This window comes from Hyperolius riggenbachi, chromosome 12 (assembly GCF_040937935.1).
Source record: "Hyperolius riggenbachi isolate aHypRig1 chromosome 12, aHypRig1.pri, whole genome shotgun sequence".
NCBI lineage: Eukaryota > Metazoa > Chordata > Amphibia > Anura > Hyperoliidae > Hyperolius > Hyperolius riggenbachi.
Window position 1 is genome coordinate 38,645,213 of NC_090657.1, and position 18,883 is coordinate 38,664,095.

At 43.7% G+C, this 18,883-nt stretch overlaps 1 protein-coding gene across 2 annotated transcripts in view; it reads left to right on the plus strand.

The window, feature by feature from the left end:
- The window catches only part of MPP2 (MAGUK p55 scaffold protein 2), a 93,706-nt gene that overhangs the window by 14,407 nt on the left and 60,416 nt on the right, over positions 1-18,883 (plus strand). Inside the window, exons 1-2 of one of the 2 annotated variants that reach the window (XM_068262567.1) lie at positions 3,086-3,177; positions 17,984-18,094. In XM_068262567.1, the coding sequence (XP_068118668.1) occupies positions 18,058-18,094 (37 nt within the window). In that variant the 5' untranslated portion in view covers positions 3,086-3,177; positions 17,984-18,057. Of the gene's footprint in view, positions 1-3,085; positions 3,178-17,983; positions 18,095-18,883 lie in introns of those variants that run through there. The other variant, XM_068262568.1, reaches the window with a different exon arrangement.

Consider the following 18,883-nt stretch of genomic DNA (forward strand, 5'->3'; position numbering starts at 1 on the left):
CCAACCAGGTCAACATCTGGAAGGAGTTTGTATGTTCTTCCCGTGTCTGCGTGGGTTTCCTCTGGGCACTCTGGTTTCCTCCCACATCCCAAAAACATACAGATACGTTAATTGGCTTCCCCTAAAATTGGCCCTAGACTATGATACTTACACTACACGATACACACAAACATATGACTATGGTAGGGATTAGATTGTGAGCTCCTCTGAGGGACAGTAACAAGACAATATAGTCTGTACAGCGCTGTGTAATATGTCGGCGCTATCACTGGCGTAACAATAGGGCCTGCAGCCCCTGCACCCGCTCTGGGCCGTTTTGGGGGGCTGGAGGGGTTGAAGCATGAGAGGAAACCCATGGCCACACATCGGTGGGGAGGGGGGACGGTCCCCCCCTCACCTCGTGCTCTCCCCTCTGCGCTCCCCTTCAGCATCAATACGATTCTGTGTGCAGCAGCGGGCTGCGGCAGAAACATACCTTCCGTGCGCTCCAGAGCACGAGGGGAGAGCACAAGGTGGGGAGGGGGGACGGTCCCCCCATCACCTCGTGCTCTCCCCTCTGCGCTCCCCTCCAGCATCAATACGATTCTGTGTGCAGCAGCGGGCAGCGGCAGAAACATACCTTCCGTGCGCTCCAGAGCACGAGGGGAGAGCACGAGGTGAGGGGGGGGGGGGGGGAACGGCCCCCTCCCCACCGAAGTGCAGCATGGCTTTCGCCTCATGCTGCGACCCCTCCAGTCCCCCAAAATTGCCCTGAGTGGGGCACGGGGGGCCCGCCCAGAATTTCTGCAGGGGGGCCTGGTGGGACCTAGTTACGCCCCTGGGTGCTATATAAGTACTTAAAATAAATAATAAATCTGATCTGCAATGTGACCTGTGTTGTACATATGGTTGAAATGGGTTTAGCATGGTCAAAAGTGTACATACGTGTCCCCGGTTCTGCACAGGGTTTGTATGTTCTCCCTGTGACTGCCTGGGTTTCCTCCGGGCACTCAGTTTTCCTCCCACATCCCAAAAAAACATACAGGCCTAGTGCACACCAGAGCGGTTCGGCAGCGTTTTGTTTTCCACTTGCGGCTGCGGATCCGCTTGGGTAATGTATCTCAATGGGCTGGTGCACACCAGAGCGGGAGGCGTTTTGCAGAAACGCATACTCCCGGGCTGCTGCAGATTTTGGATTGCGGATGCGTTTCTGCCTCAATGTTAAGTATAGGAAAAACGCAAACCGCTCTGAAAACCGGCACTTCAGAGCGGTTTTCCAGGCGTTTTTGTTACAGAAGCTGTTCAGTAACAGCTTTACTGTAACAATACATGAAATCTATACCAAAAACGCTTCACAAAACCGCAAAATGCTAGGTGAAACGCTACAGAAAAATAAGAAAAAGGGCTTCTAAAGCTGCTAGCATTTTACGGATCTGCTAACGGGTTTTGGTGTGCACCAGGCCACAGATAGATTACTTGGTTTCCCCATAAATTGGCCCTAAACTGTGATCGACATAAGAATGTATGGTAGGGATTAGATTGCGAGCTCCTATGAGGGACAGCTAGGGACAAAACTATGTATACTCTGTATAGCACTGCGAAAGATGTTGGCACTACATAAATATTAAATAATAATCATCATAATTGTTTTGTCTAGAGAAGAATTGCTTACATTATGCAAGCTAAGAGTAGACACTGAGTACCGTACACACCCCTGAGGTAAGGTGCAAATTCTTTGTGTGGGCAGCACGGTGGCGTAGTGGTTAGCGCTCTCGCCTTGCAGTGCTGGGTCCCTGGTTCTAATCCCAGCCAGGTCAACATCTGCAAGGAGTTTGTATGTTCTCCCTGTGTCTGTGTGGGTTTCCTCCGAGCATTCCGGTTTCCTCCCACATCCCAAAAAACATACCAATAAGTTAATTGGCTTCCCTAGTGGCTGGATGGTGTAATGGTTTAGGGCTCTGCCTCTGACACAGGAGACCTGGGTTCGAATCTCGGATCTGCCTGTTCAGTGAGCCAGCACCTATTTAGTAGGAGACCCTAGGCAAGTCTCCTTAACACTGCTACTGCCTATAGAGCGCGCCCTAGTGGCTGCAGCTCTGGTGCTTGGAGTCCGCCAGGAGAAAAGTGCAATATAAATGTTATTTGTCTATTTGTCTAATACATACACTGCATAATACATACATAGACATATGACTATCCTAGGGACTAGATTGTAAGCTCCTCCGAGGGACAGATAGTGACGTGACAAGACATATTATATATAGAGATGCGGCAAACTTTTCGCCCTGAACATCTCTGGGGCTTTTACTACTTCCGGGGTTGCACTGACCCGGAGTAGTATGCCTGCGCTGCCCGGCGGAGCGTGTCCTCGATCGCGCTTCTGTTGCCGGGCACTCTGCGCATGAGCGTGACATCGTTCATGACATCACGCACATGTGCAGAAAGTGCCCGGCAACAGGAGCGTGATCTAGGACGCGCTCCGCCGGGCAGCGCAGGTGTACTACTCCGGGTCAGAGCGACCCGGAAGTAGTAAAAGCCCGAGGGATTTGGAGATGTTCGCCGGCGAACGGTTCGGGAAATGTTCGCCACATCTCTAAAATATATATATATATATATATATATATATATATATATATATATATATATATATATATATATATATATATATATATATATATATATATATATATATATTTATTATGCACAGCGCTACAGAAGATGTTGGTGCTATATAAATACTGAATAATAATATATATATATTTTATCTATTTAAAAGTAGTTTTAGCTTATTTGACAACAATGAATTGCTTTCAGTTTATCTGCCACAGACTGAACGGCAGATATTTTACTCATTCTATTTCTGTCTCGGAACAGATTTATTTGCAGGGAGATGAGACCCACAGTTTGACTTAATTTAAACAGTTTTAATGATTTTTTTCCTTTCATAGCGAGAAAACCATCCTGGGCATTGGGAGAGCGTATCTATTACAAAGCCAGCAGGCATGTTTCTAGTGTAGAATTATTGCTGCATTGTACCTCACAGTCCCCCTTGATTCCCCCCTGGTGGACCCTCCTACTGCCTTTACCCTTTTAAGAGCCAGTGGCGTTTTAAGCTGAACCACAGCTGGTGATAAGCGATATATAGACACCATAGATATCCCCGTAACCTGTATATCCTGACATCAGCAGGAAGACTAGGTGGGTATAGTGTGTATAAATATGTGCGAGATGTGGAAATGGGTCATATCATGAGTGATGGAGGCGTGTGTGTGCTACAGTGTACATGTAAATATTCCCATCTGCGTCCCACTTTGCCTATCTCTGCCTGTTGGTGTGTGTGTGTTTGTTGCAATGTATGTATAATCTGTTTGTATCAATATTTTTATCTATGTCCTACTTTTTATCTGCTCTTGTTGCACATTATACACATATGGACTAATACTGAATGCAAAACACAAACACAGACTGCAATAACCAATGACAACCAATCAGATTGGATCCTTCACTGATCTGATTATTGTCAAGTGATTATTGTTCCCCACTGGATATTGCATTCTGCACATCGGTTTATAAAGACACAGATATAAGGTGTTGGTCAGTTTTAGCTAGAGCAGAGACGATTTACAACCAATGTCTATGTATTATTGCTTTCTGTGTCCCAAATAAGGAGATTTGTCATTTCCTGTGTTTTATAGCACGGATAAGTGGGACAGGAAATGAGAAATGTATCTAGGGCCACAGACCGCAGTAAAAATATAGATTCAAGCCCATTTTCATTAAAGGGAGAAAAAGTTGTATTCATTGCAGGCTGTGTCTTGTTTGAAAGTTTCTCTACTTCCTGTCTGTGGGCAGCAGCCGGAAGTAAATGATATTCTCCTGATGATGAACCCAGACAGGAATACAAATCTAGCATGATCTGAAATCATAGCTCCCAACTGTCCCTCTTTTGGAGCCCTGTCCCTCTGTCCCTCTTTCCTCCTCATCTGTCCCTCTATCAGGACTTTGTCCCTATATATATATATATATATATATATATATATATATATATATATATATATATATATATATATATATATATATATATATATATATATATATATATATATATATATATATATATATATATTTTTTTTTTTTTTTTTTTTTTTCTCTACTAAAAAATATGTTTGATTGACTCTAAACTTTATTCCCATCATTTAAATTGATATATTACTAATTTTAAAGTGTTACTATGAAGGAAAATGAACCAGGATAGAAAAGACCAGTGTGGTTTGAATTATAAAACAATATATTTTTTTTAATAATTAAAGGGTTGGCAGTGTCATATTTAAGAAGCAGGATATACAGTACCCATTGACAGCAACTATAAGCAATACACAAAAACCTGTTATTAGGCCTGGTGCACACCAGAGGAGTTTTTCTGAGCGTTTTGAGTTTTTAAATCTGCTGCTAATGTTATCCTATGTGTCTGTGCATACTGGAGCAATGAGGTTTTGTAAAAAACCCCATAGCATTACATTGGGCAGAGCTTTTAGAGGTTTCAAAAGCTCTTCCCAATGTAATGCTATGGGGTTTTTTACAAAACCTCATTGCTCTAGTGTGCACAGACACATAGGATAACATTAGCAGCAGATTTAAAAACTCAAAACGCTCAGAAAGGCCTAGTGCACACCGGAGCGTTTCCGCGGTTTGCGATCTGCTTGCGGGTGCGGATCCGCTAGAGTAATGTATTTCAATGGGCTGGTGCACACCAGAGCGGGAGGCGTTTTGCAGAAACGCATACTCCCGGGCTGCTGCAGATTTTGGATTTCGGATTCGTTTCTGCCAGTATAGGAAAAACGCAAACCGCTCTGAAAAACGGCACTTCATAGCGGTTTGCCAGGCGTTTTTTGTTACAGTAGCTGTTCAGTAACAGCTTTACTGTAACAATACATGAAATCTACTACACCAAAACCGCTACACAAAACCGCAAAACGCTAGCTGAAACGCTGCAGAAAAATAAGAAAAAGCGTTTCAAAATCTGCTAGCATTTTGCAGATCTGCTAGCGGGTTTTGGTGTGCACTAGGCCAAAAACTCTTCTGGTTTGCACCAGGCCTTAGTTGCAAAAGGCTTATCAAAATCTAAGGAAAATATTCATGTTGACATTAAAACACACATGGGACACCCCGTCACAACTCATCCACACTAGCACAAACACACATGTTCACAAGCATTCGCCGGCATCTAGGACTAATGGTGGAAAAAGGGTCCAACAGACTAAACAATATAAAAGCAAAAAACTTGGAGACAATGGCCTCAATTCACTAAGATTGTGCTGGAGATAATAAGACAAGTGAAAACTTACCACCATGCAGTGAGAGAGTTATCTCATCCCTTTATTCCTTAAGATACCCAAAGTGACATGTGACATGATGAGATAGACATGTGTATGTACAGTGCCTAGCACACAAATAACTACGCTGTGTTCCTTTTTTTTTTCTTTCTCTACCTGAAAGAGTTAAATATCAGGTATGTAAGTGGCTGACTCAGTCCTGACTCAGACAGGAAGTGACTAGTGTGGCCTTCACTGATAAGAAATTCCCCTTTTTATCTCTTTCTTGCTCTCAGAAGCCATTTTCTGCTAGGAAAGTGTTTTATAGTTGGAATTTCTTATCAGTGATGGTCACACTGTAGTCACTTCCTGTCTGAGTCAGGACTGAGTCAGTCACTTACATACCTGATATTTAACTCTTTCAGGCAGAGAAGAAAAAAAAAAAAGAAACACAGCATAGTTATTTGTGTGCTTGGCACTGCACATACACATGTCTATCTCATAATGGCCTCAATTCACTAAGATCATGCTGCAGATAATAAGGCAAGTAAGAGAGTTATCTTATCTCTTCATTCCTTACGTTACCTCTTCTGTAGTTAATTTACCTCCTCTGTAGTTAATTTACCTCCTCTGTAGTTAAGTTACCTCCTCTGTAGTTATTTTCACACGCAGTTAATAAACAGCCTGTCTTCAACTGTGGAGTTATTTTAAGGATTGAAGAGTTAACTTAAAGACAGAAGAGTTAACTTTAGGTTTGCCTGAGGTAAAATGTTTCCTTAATACTACATGCCTTATCACCATGGTAACAACTCTAGAAGAGTTATTAAAGACAGGAGATAAGCTTAGTGAATTGAGGCCATTGTCACTTTGGGTATCCTTTAAGTTACCTCCTCTGTAATTAAGTTACCTCCTCTGTAGTTATTTTCACATGCAGTTAATCAACAGCCTGTCTTTAACTTTGTTAACTTAAAGACAGAAGAGTTAACATTAGGTTTGCCGGAGGTAAAAAGTTTTCTGAATACTACATGCCTCATCACCATGGTGATAACTCTAGAAACGTTATTAAAGACAGGAGATAAGCATAGTGAATTGAGGCCATTGTTGTAAATAAAAAGTCCCGTTACTCAAGCAGAACAGCCACATTGACTAGTGTAGGTCATAAATGACCAGAACTGGCAACCTGATGCGGGATAGCCATAGCATGAAGCAGTGGAGAGGTCTGCAATAATTGCATGCATGTGTAAGTAGCAAAGCTCGGAGCAAGCACAAAAAGCAACAGCAAGTAGAGATTTTTTTTTTTAATGAAATCTTTATGGTATGCGTGACTAGGGGTGTGCCGGAGGCGTGATCAGGGGTGTGGCAGGGGCGTGGCTTAAGTGTCCGTCTTTCTCATCTCAAAAAGTTGGGAGGTATACAAAATGTTTCCATGCTATATCCAAATACAAAACAAAAATGACTACATTTAGTCGGTTCATACTGGGGGCGATTGAGGTGCGCTTGCCAACTGCCTGTGATCGTCAAAGTGCTGGTGCAGTGTCACCTTATGACGGTGCTACCACAGCAGTGCTGCGATTTTGCTGCATGATGCATTTTTTTTTTAGCTTGAATGAACATGGGAAACGCGCATTCATTCAAAAAGCACTCAAAAATCAAATTGCAAAATGGCAACAGCTAAGGACTAATGATTGTGGTTTGTGGTGCCTGGTACACACTTTTTATTTTATTTGGCCAACCACTGACTGATTTTACCAGCGCCATGTGGTATGAGGGCCAATAGATTTTGAATACCGCTAACAGATTGTGTAGGTAAGCTCTCATACTACATGGAAATGGTAAAATTGGCCAATCAAAATTGTATGTGTGTACCAAGCTTAGGCCTGGAACCCACTAGCAGTACATTACTAAGCCGTTACTAAACAGATGGGATTTGAAAAATAACTCTTGCTAATGTAATGCTCTGGGTGTGATCCCACTTGAGCGATGTAATTTTATTTAAAAAAAATCCATAGCATTGCATTAGCTAGAGCTTTTACAAATCACTAGCACTTAGAAAAGGCTGCTAGTGGGTTTGAGTTTAAACACTGCTGACGGTGACAGATGGTCTCAATTGTTTGGATATTTTCTTATATCCCTTTTCCTTTTTATGGACCTCAACTATCTTTTCCTGCAGATACTTTGACATTTTCTTTTGTTTTCCCCATGACTTAGGCCCCTTTCAGATGGGCGGCTGAAATACATGTTTGCCGAGCAGTTCAGCCACCTGTCTGCTAACCGCCAGTACATTTCAGGTGCAATTTAAATGCAGCTGAATTGCCGCGGTTGTAACACCATGCGTGTCAAGTATTGACACGCTGTGGCGTTACTGGGGGGCGGAGGAACTTAACATGTTAAGTCAGAGCACCGCTGCGACAGTGCTCAGATCTTACTCCCTGTGTTTCGCCGCCTGTATATTGCTGGTACCAGGCGCTAACAAGTGCTCGGCCGATGCAGGGGAGTAGTTGACGGGCGGTGACTTCCCCTCACATGGACAGCTGCCCATGTGAAGGGGCCCTTTAGAATGCAAAACAACATCAGTGGATGAAAGATGCAAGGGTCTTTGGCCCAGTGCACACCAAAAACCTCTAGCAGACCTGCAAAACGCTAGAGGTTTTTGAAGCAGATATCAGAGCGATTGTAGGCATGTTTAGAGAGATTTTTCTAAACATGCCTAGTGTTTTTTGGAGCGTTTTTGTGTAGCAGATTAGAAATATTGTTATGTTAAAGCGGTTACTGAACAGCTACTGTAACAAAAACCCCTGGAAAACTGCTCTGATCTAGTGTTTTTCAGAGCGGGTTTGCGTTTGTGGGAAAAAACTACTCGCTCTGGTGTGCACCATTCCATTCACTTTCATTAGCCAAGTGGTTTTCCCCCTGCAAGCATTTTAAAAACCGCTCCGGAACCGCTCTGGTGTGCACCAGCCCTTTCAGGAGTCCAGAAACACACTGACCTTTTATACACACCCACTAATTACAAGCAAACAGATCACAGGTGAAGATGGTTACTTTTAATAGCCATTAAAACCCGTGTATCAAGTTCATGTTATCATCAATTCAAATCAATTTAATGGTGTAGGGTAGGGTAGCTTTTTAGTTTTTTTTTTAGTTTTTTATTTATAGACCCAATCACTTATTTGGGGAGTTTTCAGTTATTTTTTCACCATAAATAGGTACCAAATTGAACATTTGATAGATAAGTCAGATTTTTTCAAAATGTTACAATGAATTAGAAAAATTGATTGTACTTCCCAAATTGAAAAGAAATAAAAAAAAAAAAATTGTATCATGTGGCCCCCTTTATCCTGATCTCGGTCTCACTTTAAGGAGAGATAAAACTCTGACGTAATATTCTATAAAACCTGTTTTCCTACTAATTTTTTTTTTACCAATACTGGTATCATGTTTGCTTTTGTGCACAATTATTATTGTCGGTTTACAAATTAAATTAAGATCCTAAAGTACAGTTTATCTGCTCTGAATGCTGCCGTTGCATTTTACTGCACAGCTGTTATATTTATATATGACTGTATCATTATATCCAGTGATCACTTCTTCTCAGCTCTCTCTGGTTCTACAATGGGCTCTATTCATAAAAAATGTGTGGAGAACAGTTGTGCAGATCAGTTTCAGCACGCTGCTGGCTGTATACTAATTGTAGCAGAAAATGCAGTTTTAACGGTTTTAAAGCAGATTTAACATATTTCAAGTGGTATGAATCTAAAAAGATTATTTACAGCACAAAAGGTACTACCAGAAAAATACACTAGTAGCAGAACAGTATTTAAATAGTTAAATACGGCACTTTCTTCTTCAGTGGGAACCTGAACGGAGAAGGATATGGATTTTTCCTTTTAAAATAATACCAGTTGCCGGACTCTCCTGCTGATTCTGTGTCTGTAATACTTGTAGCCACAGCCCCTGAACAAGCATGCAGCAGATCAGGTGCTCTGACTGCAGTCAGACTGGATTAGCTGCATGCTTGTTTCAGGTGTGTGATTTAGCCACTACTGCAGTCAGAGATCAGCTGGACTGCCAGGCAACTTGTATGGTTTATAAGGAAACATCTTAGGGTACGTACAGACATACGATAACGATCGGCCGATGATTATTTGAAGAAAGGCTACTTTGAACATCGTTCGTGTACGAACGATCTTGGAACGAGCGTTGCGTGTGCAACATGATGTATAAACTAATTTCAAACACAAGTGTCAAAAAGAACTGTTTGAGCATGTGCAAACCTTTGAGAACGAACGATCAACGACCTATCGTTGTACAGACATTACTTTTTGAACGATGGTGGTTGGAAAAGATCTGGCAGAATGGATCGTTCTTTACCAACGACATATCTCGTTGGTCGGTCGTTTTAATGATCGTTCGTGCACTTTTTACAAACGATCGTCGGCCAATGCCGTCGGTAACGATCGTTTTAAATGACTATAGTCGCATGTCTGTACGCACCCTTAGTTTAGGCTCAATTTCACTTGAAGAAGTGAATACAATAGTAGCTGATAAGCAAACAAACAAGATAATCTAAAAACTACTTTGGGAACTTATAATTTGTGAACAGACAAGAATACATGTTTTTCTGAATGTTATGTCAGTTTAATCTCTCTTTAATAATAATAATGAATTGTAAAGACTTGGAGGTTTTACATATTTAATGTGTACGTGGGATTTCTAAATGTTATATGTACTGAAGGGCAGCTGAGCTTTTATTGAGATAAGTATATTCATTCCAATCATGTCGTAGAGCTAAATAAGTGACACTGCTGTCTATATTTTCCCTGTAGCTAGGTGTAAAGCGTTGCTCCGCATGCAAAGTTAGATGCGGAATTGCATCCTATTGAAATTGGTTGCTTTTAAAGGGCATGCAGATGAAAAAAATAGTGCCTGCTGCTTTTTTTCAGACATCACATGCAAATGAGCCACATCCGATACGGTAATAGACGCGGCACCCTAGTGCAGCATTGGCGAACCTATGGCACGCGTGCCAGACCCGGCACGCGTAGCCTAATCTGCTGGCACGCCAATGCTGCTTATGAACTGGGCGCAGTGTCTACTAGACGCCACCGCGCCAGTTCATAGCCCGCAGTCTCCCGGGAGGCAGAGCAGGGCTACAGGAAGATGGCGTCCATAGCCCTGTACTGAAGACTATTTGTGTCTCCAGTACAGGGCTTCAGGCTCCATTTTCCCGTAGCCCTGCTCTCTGCCTGTCAACGCGGGAGACTACAGGAGGATTATCTGGGGGAGATGCGTGCCAGAGGCCGGCCGAGAGAGAAGACTCAGGTGACTACATTACTTTTTTTGCAGGTGAAATGTGACCCACGGTATTATTTTCTGGTGAAATGTTGCCCACATTGCGTTATTTTCTGCTGAAATGTGGCCCACTGCATCTATTTTCTGGTGAAATGTGGCCCACTGGGTCTATTTTCTGGTGAAATGTGGCCCACTGGGTCTATTTTCTGGTGAAATGTGGCCCACTGGGTCTATTTCCGGGTGAAATGTGGCTCACTGGGTCTATTTTCTGGTGAAATGAGGCCCACTGGGTCTATTTTCTGGTGAAATGTGGCCCACTGGGTCTATTTTCTGAAGAAATGTGGCCCACTGCATCTATTTTCCGGTGAAATGTGGCCCACTGGGTCTATTTTCTGGTGAAATGTGTCCCACTGCATCTATTTTCCGGTGAAATGTGGCCCACTGGGTCTATTTTCTGGTGAAATGTGTCCCACTGCGTCTATTTTCTGGTGAAATGTGTCCCACTGCGTCTATTTTCTGGTGAAATGTGTCCCACTGCGTCTATTTTCTGGTGAAATGTGTCCCACTGCGTCTATTTTCTGGTGAAATGTGGCCCACTGCGTCTATTTTCTGGTGAAATGTGGCCCACTGCGTCTATTTTCTGGTGAAATGTGGCCCACATTACATTATTTTCTGGTGAAATGTTTCCCACATTGCGTTATTTTGTGGTGAAATGTAGCCCACATTGGTTTATTTTCTGGTGAAATGCTGCCCACTGCGTTTATTTTCTGGTGAAATGCTGCCCACTGCGTCTATTTTCTGGTGAAATGCTGCCCACTGCGTCTATTTTCTGGTGAAATGCGGCCCACTGCGTCTATTTTCTGGTGAAATGTGGCCCACTGCGTCTATTTTCTGGTGAAATGTGGCCCACTGCGTCTATTTTCTGGTGAAATGTGGCCCACTGCGTCTATTTTCTGGTGAAATGTGGCCCACTGCGTCTATTTTCTGGTGAAATGTGGCCCACTGCGTCTATTTTCTGGTGAAATGTGGCCCACTGGGTCTATTTTCTGGTGAAATGTGGCCCACTGGGTCTATTTTCTGGTGAAATGTGGCCCACTGGGTCTATTTTCTGGTGAAATGTGGCCCACTGGGTCTATTTTCTGGTGAAATGTGGCCCACTGGGTCTATTTTCTGGTGAAATGTGGCCCACTGGGTCTATTTTCTGGTGAAATGTGGCCCACTGGGTCTATTTTCTGGTGAAATGTGGCCCACTGGGTCTATTTTCTGGTGAAATGTGGCCCACTGGGTCTATTTTCTGGTGAAATGTGGCCCACTGGGTCTATTTTCTGGTGAAATGTGGCCCACTGGGTCTATTTTCTGGTGAAATGTGGCCCACTGGGTCTATTTTCTGGTGAAATGTGGCCCACTGCGTCTATTTTCTGGTGAAATGTGGCCCACTGCGTCTATTTTCTGGTGAAATGTGGCCCACTGCGTCTATTTTCTGGTGAAATGTGGCCCACTGCGTCTATTTTCTGGTGAAATGTGGCCCACTGCGTCTATTTTCTGGTGAAATGTGGCCCACTGCGTCTATTTTCTAGTGAAATGTGGCCCACTGCGTCTATTTTCTGGTGAAATGTGGCCCACTGCGTCTATTTTCTGGTGAAATGTTGCCCACATTACATTATTTTCTGGTGAAATGTTTCCCACATTGCGTTATTTTCTGGTGAAATGTAGCCCACATTGCGTTATTTTGTGGTGAAATGTAGCCCACATTGCGTTATTTTCTGGTGAAATGTAGCCCACATTGCGTTTATTTTCTGGTGAAATGTAGCCCACAATGCGTTATTTTCTGGTGAAATGATGCCCACTGTGTTTATTTTCTGCTGAAATGCTGCCCACATTGCGTTTATTTTCTGCTGAAATTTTGCCCACATTGTGTTTATTTTCTGGTGTCTGGGGTAACTGTTGCTGCATTTATTATTTAATAATCATAGTTGGCTATATTTGCTGCTTTGGGGTTACGGCGGGTATACTAAAAAAATAGCATCACAGAGTTGATGCGAATCCTCGTTTCACCACATCATGGCGGAAACACTGCTTTCTTATGCCTCGTCACATCATTACGTTAGCTCCGCCCATACAATGTCATGGCAACCCCCCCTGTTGGTGATTAAGTCAATGTTAGGTCGCAGTTTGAGCACTCGGCCTCTGAAAGGTTAGCCATCACTGCCCTAGTGGAACCGTAGCCTAAGACGAGACAGGTAATCTGGGAATAGCTACAGGGTGTGCCTATAGTACAACAGAGGAGCAGCTCTGAGCATTGGAATTAAAATTTGGGATGTGCTGTTGCTATGGTTACACTGAAGCATATTTTGAGACTCTTGGTATGCCTAGATTATTATAAAAGTTGCCACCTTATCTCAGTCTGTCATCAACAAAAATAATCCTAATCTTAAACATTGGTTTCAGAATTTTTTTTTTTTTAACATTATGAGCAAGACCTGAAATAACAACAAACAAACTGACAGAGGAGGGGGGAAAAAAAAAAAAGAATACAAATAATACAAACAATGTTACAAATTAACATTTCATTTATCACAGGAAAAATTAACAGAAAATAATGTCACTTTACTACAGAAGTAAATAAAAATGAACTAAATAAATAAGCAAAAGACGCAACACCACACATTTACTAAATATGCATTTGCCTTCTTAAAAAAAATAGAAGGCATCAGAGGCATAATTAGAAATCACTGGGCCCCCACTCTTCGCTTTCTGCGCAGGTAAACTGAGAACCAATGTTATTTATTCCATTGGTTAGTGCACACTGTAATGTGTTTTCCCCATGTAGATAAAAACAGACATCAGTCAAGCACAGCAGGCATTTTCTCTATAAAATTACATTAGCCTCTGTGACAAAACCTGAATGTTTCACACATGCAGACACACATGGCATGCAGAAAACGCATACAGAAAACTGACAGACAAGTGTGCTCCAGCCTCAGCTTATTACACTCACTCTGCCCATCTCTGATGAAGCAGAACTGGCTCTGCAGACTCCTCCAGCATCACTACAGTACACAGCACTTGGGAAGGGGGTGGAGAGGTTGGGGGGTGCAGGCTGTACACAAGACCCTGCTGCAAATTGAACAAGGACTGTCTACAAACAGAGATGACCCGAACCTCCGATATTCGGTTCGCAAACCGGGTTCATGAACTTCCGCAAAAAGTTTGGTTCGCGTAAACTTCCGCGAACCGCAATAGACTTCAATGAGTAGGCGAACTTGGAAAACTAGAAAAATTTATGCTGCCCGCAAAAGTGATGGAAAAGATGTTTCAAGGGGTCTAACATCTGAGTTTTTTGCATGGATGAGTGGGATAGATGCCAAAAGTCCCGGGGAAAAATCTGGATTTGACGTAAAGCAGCGTTTTTAAGGGCAGAAATCACATTGAATGCTAAATTGCAGGCCTAAAGTGCTTTCAAACATCTTGCATGTGTATACATCAATCAGGGAGTGTAATTAGAGTACTGCTTCACACTGACACAACAAACTCACTGTGTAACGCACCACAAACAGCTGTTTGTGTTGTGACGGCGGTGCTGAACTGGTGCGCACCATGGCGAGAGTGCAGGCGATAGCGGTTTTCAAGCCCATCTGGTCGCCAGGCTGCGGTGATTGTCCAGCTGCTGCTGATCAAATTAGTTTTGTCCACAATGAAGCAACAACCTTATCTTGGGCAGTCAAGCGGCCTGCAGGCAGAGATGCTGTGTGGGGAGCGACTTAGTCTTGGGGCAGGCAGTCACATGGCGTGCAGGCAGAGATGCTGTGTGTGGGGAGCGACTTAGTCTTCGGGCAGGCCAGACTGTGCTTTGCAGACCACATGGTCAGATGGTCCCTTGACCCAACGCTGTGTGTCAGAGATGACACCACTTGCCTTTCAACATCACAGTACAGTTTGGGTATTGCCTTTTTTGAGAAATAATTGCACATCTTCCACTGCGGTGTGTGGATTTGCTTTTGTGTGCTGCTTTCCCTCAGTTGGTCATCCCAGTGCAGTTTGTGCTTTGTAATCATGTTCCTTCGTAAGGTAGTTGTCCCGGGTCTTGGTCTTTCCACATCTCAATTTTTGGTGGCAGAGAGTACAGATGGCATTGCTCTCATCTGAGGCAGAAACACAAAAAAAATGTCCACACCGCTGAGCCCCGGGGGTTATGGCACTTTGGTGGTGGCGGCCGACTGAGTGTTAAGAGGGGTGCCAGAATCAGAGCAGGAGGAGGAAGATATGTCACGCTTCCATGCTTCCAAGGTGTTCTGTGTTAAATAGTCAACTACGTCCTGACAATATTGGGGGTTGATGGCACGTGTCTTCTTCTGAACACTGTACTTTGACAGCGCGACCTCAAACAGACCTGCCAGGTGGCCTGCCTCTGCCTTTTGTTTTGTCCATATTGGGGGGATAAAGTGAGTTATGCACTGACTTGACTAATACAATGTGCAGTCAGTCACACAGGTGCAGTTAACAGGTATGCAAAAAGTGGTATATCTAACTGCATGTGCTCACGTAGGTGGGTGGGTGCACTGTGAACAACAGGTAGTAGGTATATAGGACTGGATATTACAATGTGCACCTGTCACACACACACACACACACACACACACACACTGAATGTGCTGGGCCTGGCAGTGGCATACACACAGTATGGATTATCAAGGCTGTCTATGCAACATAAGTGTCAGTGGGTCACACAGAAAAAAAATAGATCACAAGAACAAGATTAGCTCTCAAAAGAGCTGTTGTGGGGTGCTATTTTAGCAATAAGAACCAGCAAGGAGCAAGCTAACAAGCCTACAAGAGCCTAACTAATCTTTCCCTATGAGAGAGAGAGTCTGCACTGCAGCTGCTGTCCCTTCTCTATTTACTGCAGGCACACGAGTGAGTGTAATGGCTGGCAGGGCCTGCCTTTTATAAGGGGGGGGAGTGGCTCCAGGAGGGAGTGTGGCCTGATTGGCTACAATGTGCCTGCTGACTGTGATGTAGAGGGTCAAAGTTGACCCTAATGGTGCACTATGGGGGGCGAACCGAACTTCCGGAAAAGTTCCCGGTTCGCCGTGATTGCGAACCACGGAAGTTTGCCGGGAACCGTTCGCTGGCGAACCGTTCGGGCCATCTCTATCTACAGATCTTTGTATGATTCCTTATCAGTGGCTGAGCAGATGCAGTTATTAGAAAAATTGTGCAGACAGCAGAACACTTTTTTCTCTCCATGCTTAGTTGTCAGTCTCTTAGGACAGGGAAAATAAGCTTCCCCCCCTACGGGGCCCTCTGCAGCGTCTGGGGCCCTCTGTGGCTGCATCCTTTGTAGGGCCTATAGTTATGCCCCTGGAAGGTATCAAAACAGGTGCTTTTGGAGCCCGGGTGCCAGCTGTGTAGCACGTAACTTGGGTGCCACTATACAGTAGGATGCGAAAGTTTGGGAAACCTTGTTAATCATCATGATTTTCCTGTATAAATCGTTGGTTGTTACGAAAAGAAAATGTCAGTTAAATATATCATATAGGAGACACACACAGTGATATTTGAGAAGTGAAATGAAGTTTATTGGATTTACAGAAAGTGTGCAATAATTGTTTAAATAAAATTAGGCAGGTGCATAAATGTGGGCATTTTATTGATTCCAAAACCTTTAGAACTAATTATTGGAACTCAAATTGGCTTGGTAAGCTCAGTGACCCCTGGCCGACACACAATTATGAGAAAGAGTATTTAAGGGGGTCAATTGTAAGTTTCCCTCCTCTTTTAATTTATTCTGAAGAGTAGCAACATGGGGGTCTCAAAACAACTCTCAAATGACCTGAAGACAAAGATTGTTCATCATCATGGTTTAGGAAGGATACAAAGAGCTGTCTCAGAGATTTCAGCTGTCTGTTTCCACCGTTAGGAACATATTGAGGAAATGGAAGACCACAGGTTCAGTTCAAGTCATGGATCAAAGTGGCAGACCAAAAAAAAAAAAAAAATCTCGATAAACAGAAGCAACAAATGGTGAAAACAGTTAGTCAACCCACAAATCAGCACCAAAGACCTACAACATCATCTTGCTGCAGATGGAGTCACTATGCATCTTTCAACCAGTCGGCACACTTTACACAAGGAGATGCTGTATGTGAGAGTGATGCAGAGGAAGCCTTTTCTCCGCCCACAGCACAAACAGAGCTACTTGAAGCATGCTAAAGCAGATTTGGACAAGCCAGCTTCATTGTGGAATAAGGTGCTGTGGACTGATGAAACTAAAATTGAGTTATTTGGGCATAGCATGGGGCATTATGCATGGAGGAAAAATAACACAGCATTCCAAGAAAAACACCTGCTACCTACAGTAAAATATGGTCGTGGTTCCATCATGATGTGGGGCTAGTTCAGGGATTGGGAGTCTTGTCAAAGTTGAGGGAGGCATGGATTTCACTCAGTATCAGCAGATTCTGGAAACCAATGTCCAGGAAACAGTGACAAAGCTGAAGCTGCGCCGGATCTTTCAACAAGACAACGACCCTAAACACTGCTCAAAATCCACTAAGGCATTCATGCAGAGGAACAAGTACAACGTTCTGGAATGGCCATCTCAGTCCCCAGACCAGAATATAATTGAACATCTGTGGTTTGAGTTAAAGAGAGCTGTCCATGCTCGGAAGCCATCAAATCTGAATGAACTAGAGATGTTTTGTAAAGAGGAATGGTCCAAAATACCTTCAACCAGTATCCAGACTCTCATTGAAACCTGTAGGAAGCGTTTCATTTCATTTCTGTCTAATTTTGTTTAAACAATTATTGCACACTTTCTGTAAATCCAATAAACTTCATTTCACTTTTCAAATATATCACTGTGTGTGTCTCCTATATGATATATTTAACTGCATTTTTTAAATCCTAACAAAACCAAGGATTTATACAGGAAAATCATGACGATTAACATTGCCAAACTTTCGCACCCCACTGTAGTTATTTGGGGTTCCGGTGATCAGTGGACCTCAAATTACTTCTTCCCAGTTGCTACGACTTGGAGGGGGAATAGTATTTAACGCCATCGTTCATCTCACCCTGTGGTCCACCCACCGGCAGCGTACATGTACATACACAAAGGTATTTGCAATTATTCAGCTTTCAGGGATCAAGGAACATCCCCCACGATGCAGCACTGCTGATTATGCAAATCATCTTATGTCCCTGAAAGGCAGGCGCACATCCAGAACTGCTAAACCTGCTAATTTCACAGAGCCATATTAATCCAGCATGTGTACAGCTGTGTCAGAGTGATTGCTCCTCATCAGTGCAAGGCATGGATTATTATGGCTCTATGAGGTGGGATTTGGACCAGAGTATAACTAAACCGGCTTTGTTTGTCTTTGTTTTTTACATTTCAGTATTCTTCTGCTGCAGTTCTCCTTTCATAATTTCCTGAGGAAAGGCAGAAACTTGTTCCTGTCTCGTGACACCAATGCCTGTTGCAGTGCCGTCCATCCCTTCTGACTCTGGTAAGGCTCTTCTTATAGGCAGCCTCACAGTACCATGTGGCAGGGCTTTGTGTATAACTAGAGGGAGTGAGCACAGGGAGAATGACTGTTAAAGATCCAGACATACAGAGGCGTTTTCAGGAATAGGCATTCCAGGCCACTGCTTGGAATGCCATTGGTCCTGGGGGACACCATGCCCCTGGTTAAGCCCCACCCCTAAAATAAGCACCGCCCCAAAATAAGCCACACCTGCTGAATGAAGCCACACCCATGGGTGTTTGTGCCTCCTTCTGTCCCCCTTTGCGCCACCCGCAGTCCCCCTGTGCCACCCCTGCCCCCTTGTGTATCCCTCTGTCCCCCTGTGCCACCTCCTGTCTCACTTTGGGCCTTCTTCTGTCTCTCTGTGCCACCTTCAGTCCCCCTGTGCCACCCCTGCCCCCTCGTGTATCCCTCTGTCCCCCTGTGCCTCCTCCTGTCTCACTTTGGGCCTTCTTCTGTCTCTCTGTGCCACCTTCAGTCCCCCTGTGCCACCTCTGCTCCCTCGTGTATCCCTCTGTCCCCCTGTGCCTCCTCCTGTCCCCTTGTGCCTCCTTCTGTCTCCATGCCACCTTCAGTCCCCCTGTGCCACCTCTGCTCCCCTGTGTGTTCAGAGATGGATTACGTTGAATTGGTACCCTAGGCAAGCAACGGATTTGGGCTCACCCTGGATGGCCATCTAGCATTTTTGGCAAGATTTGTTGAGGGCTAGCATAAGCCCTAGACTCTCTCCAGGCCCTAGGCACCTGTCTAAGTTGCCTTGTGGATGATCCA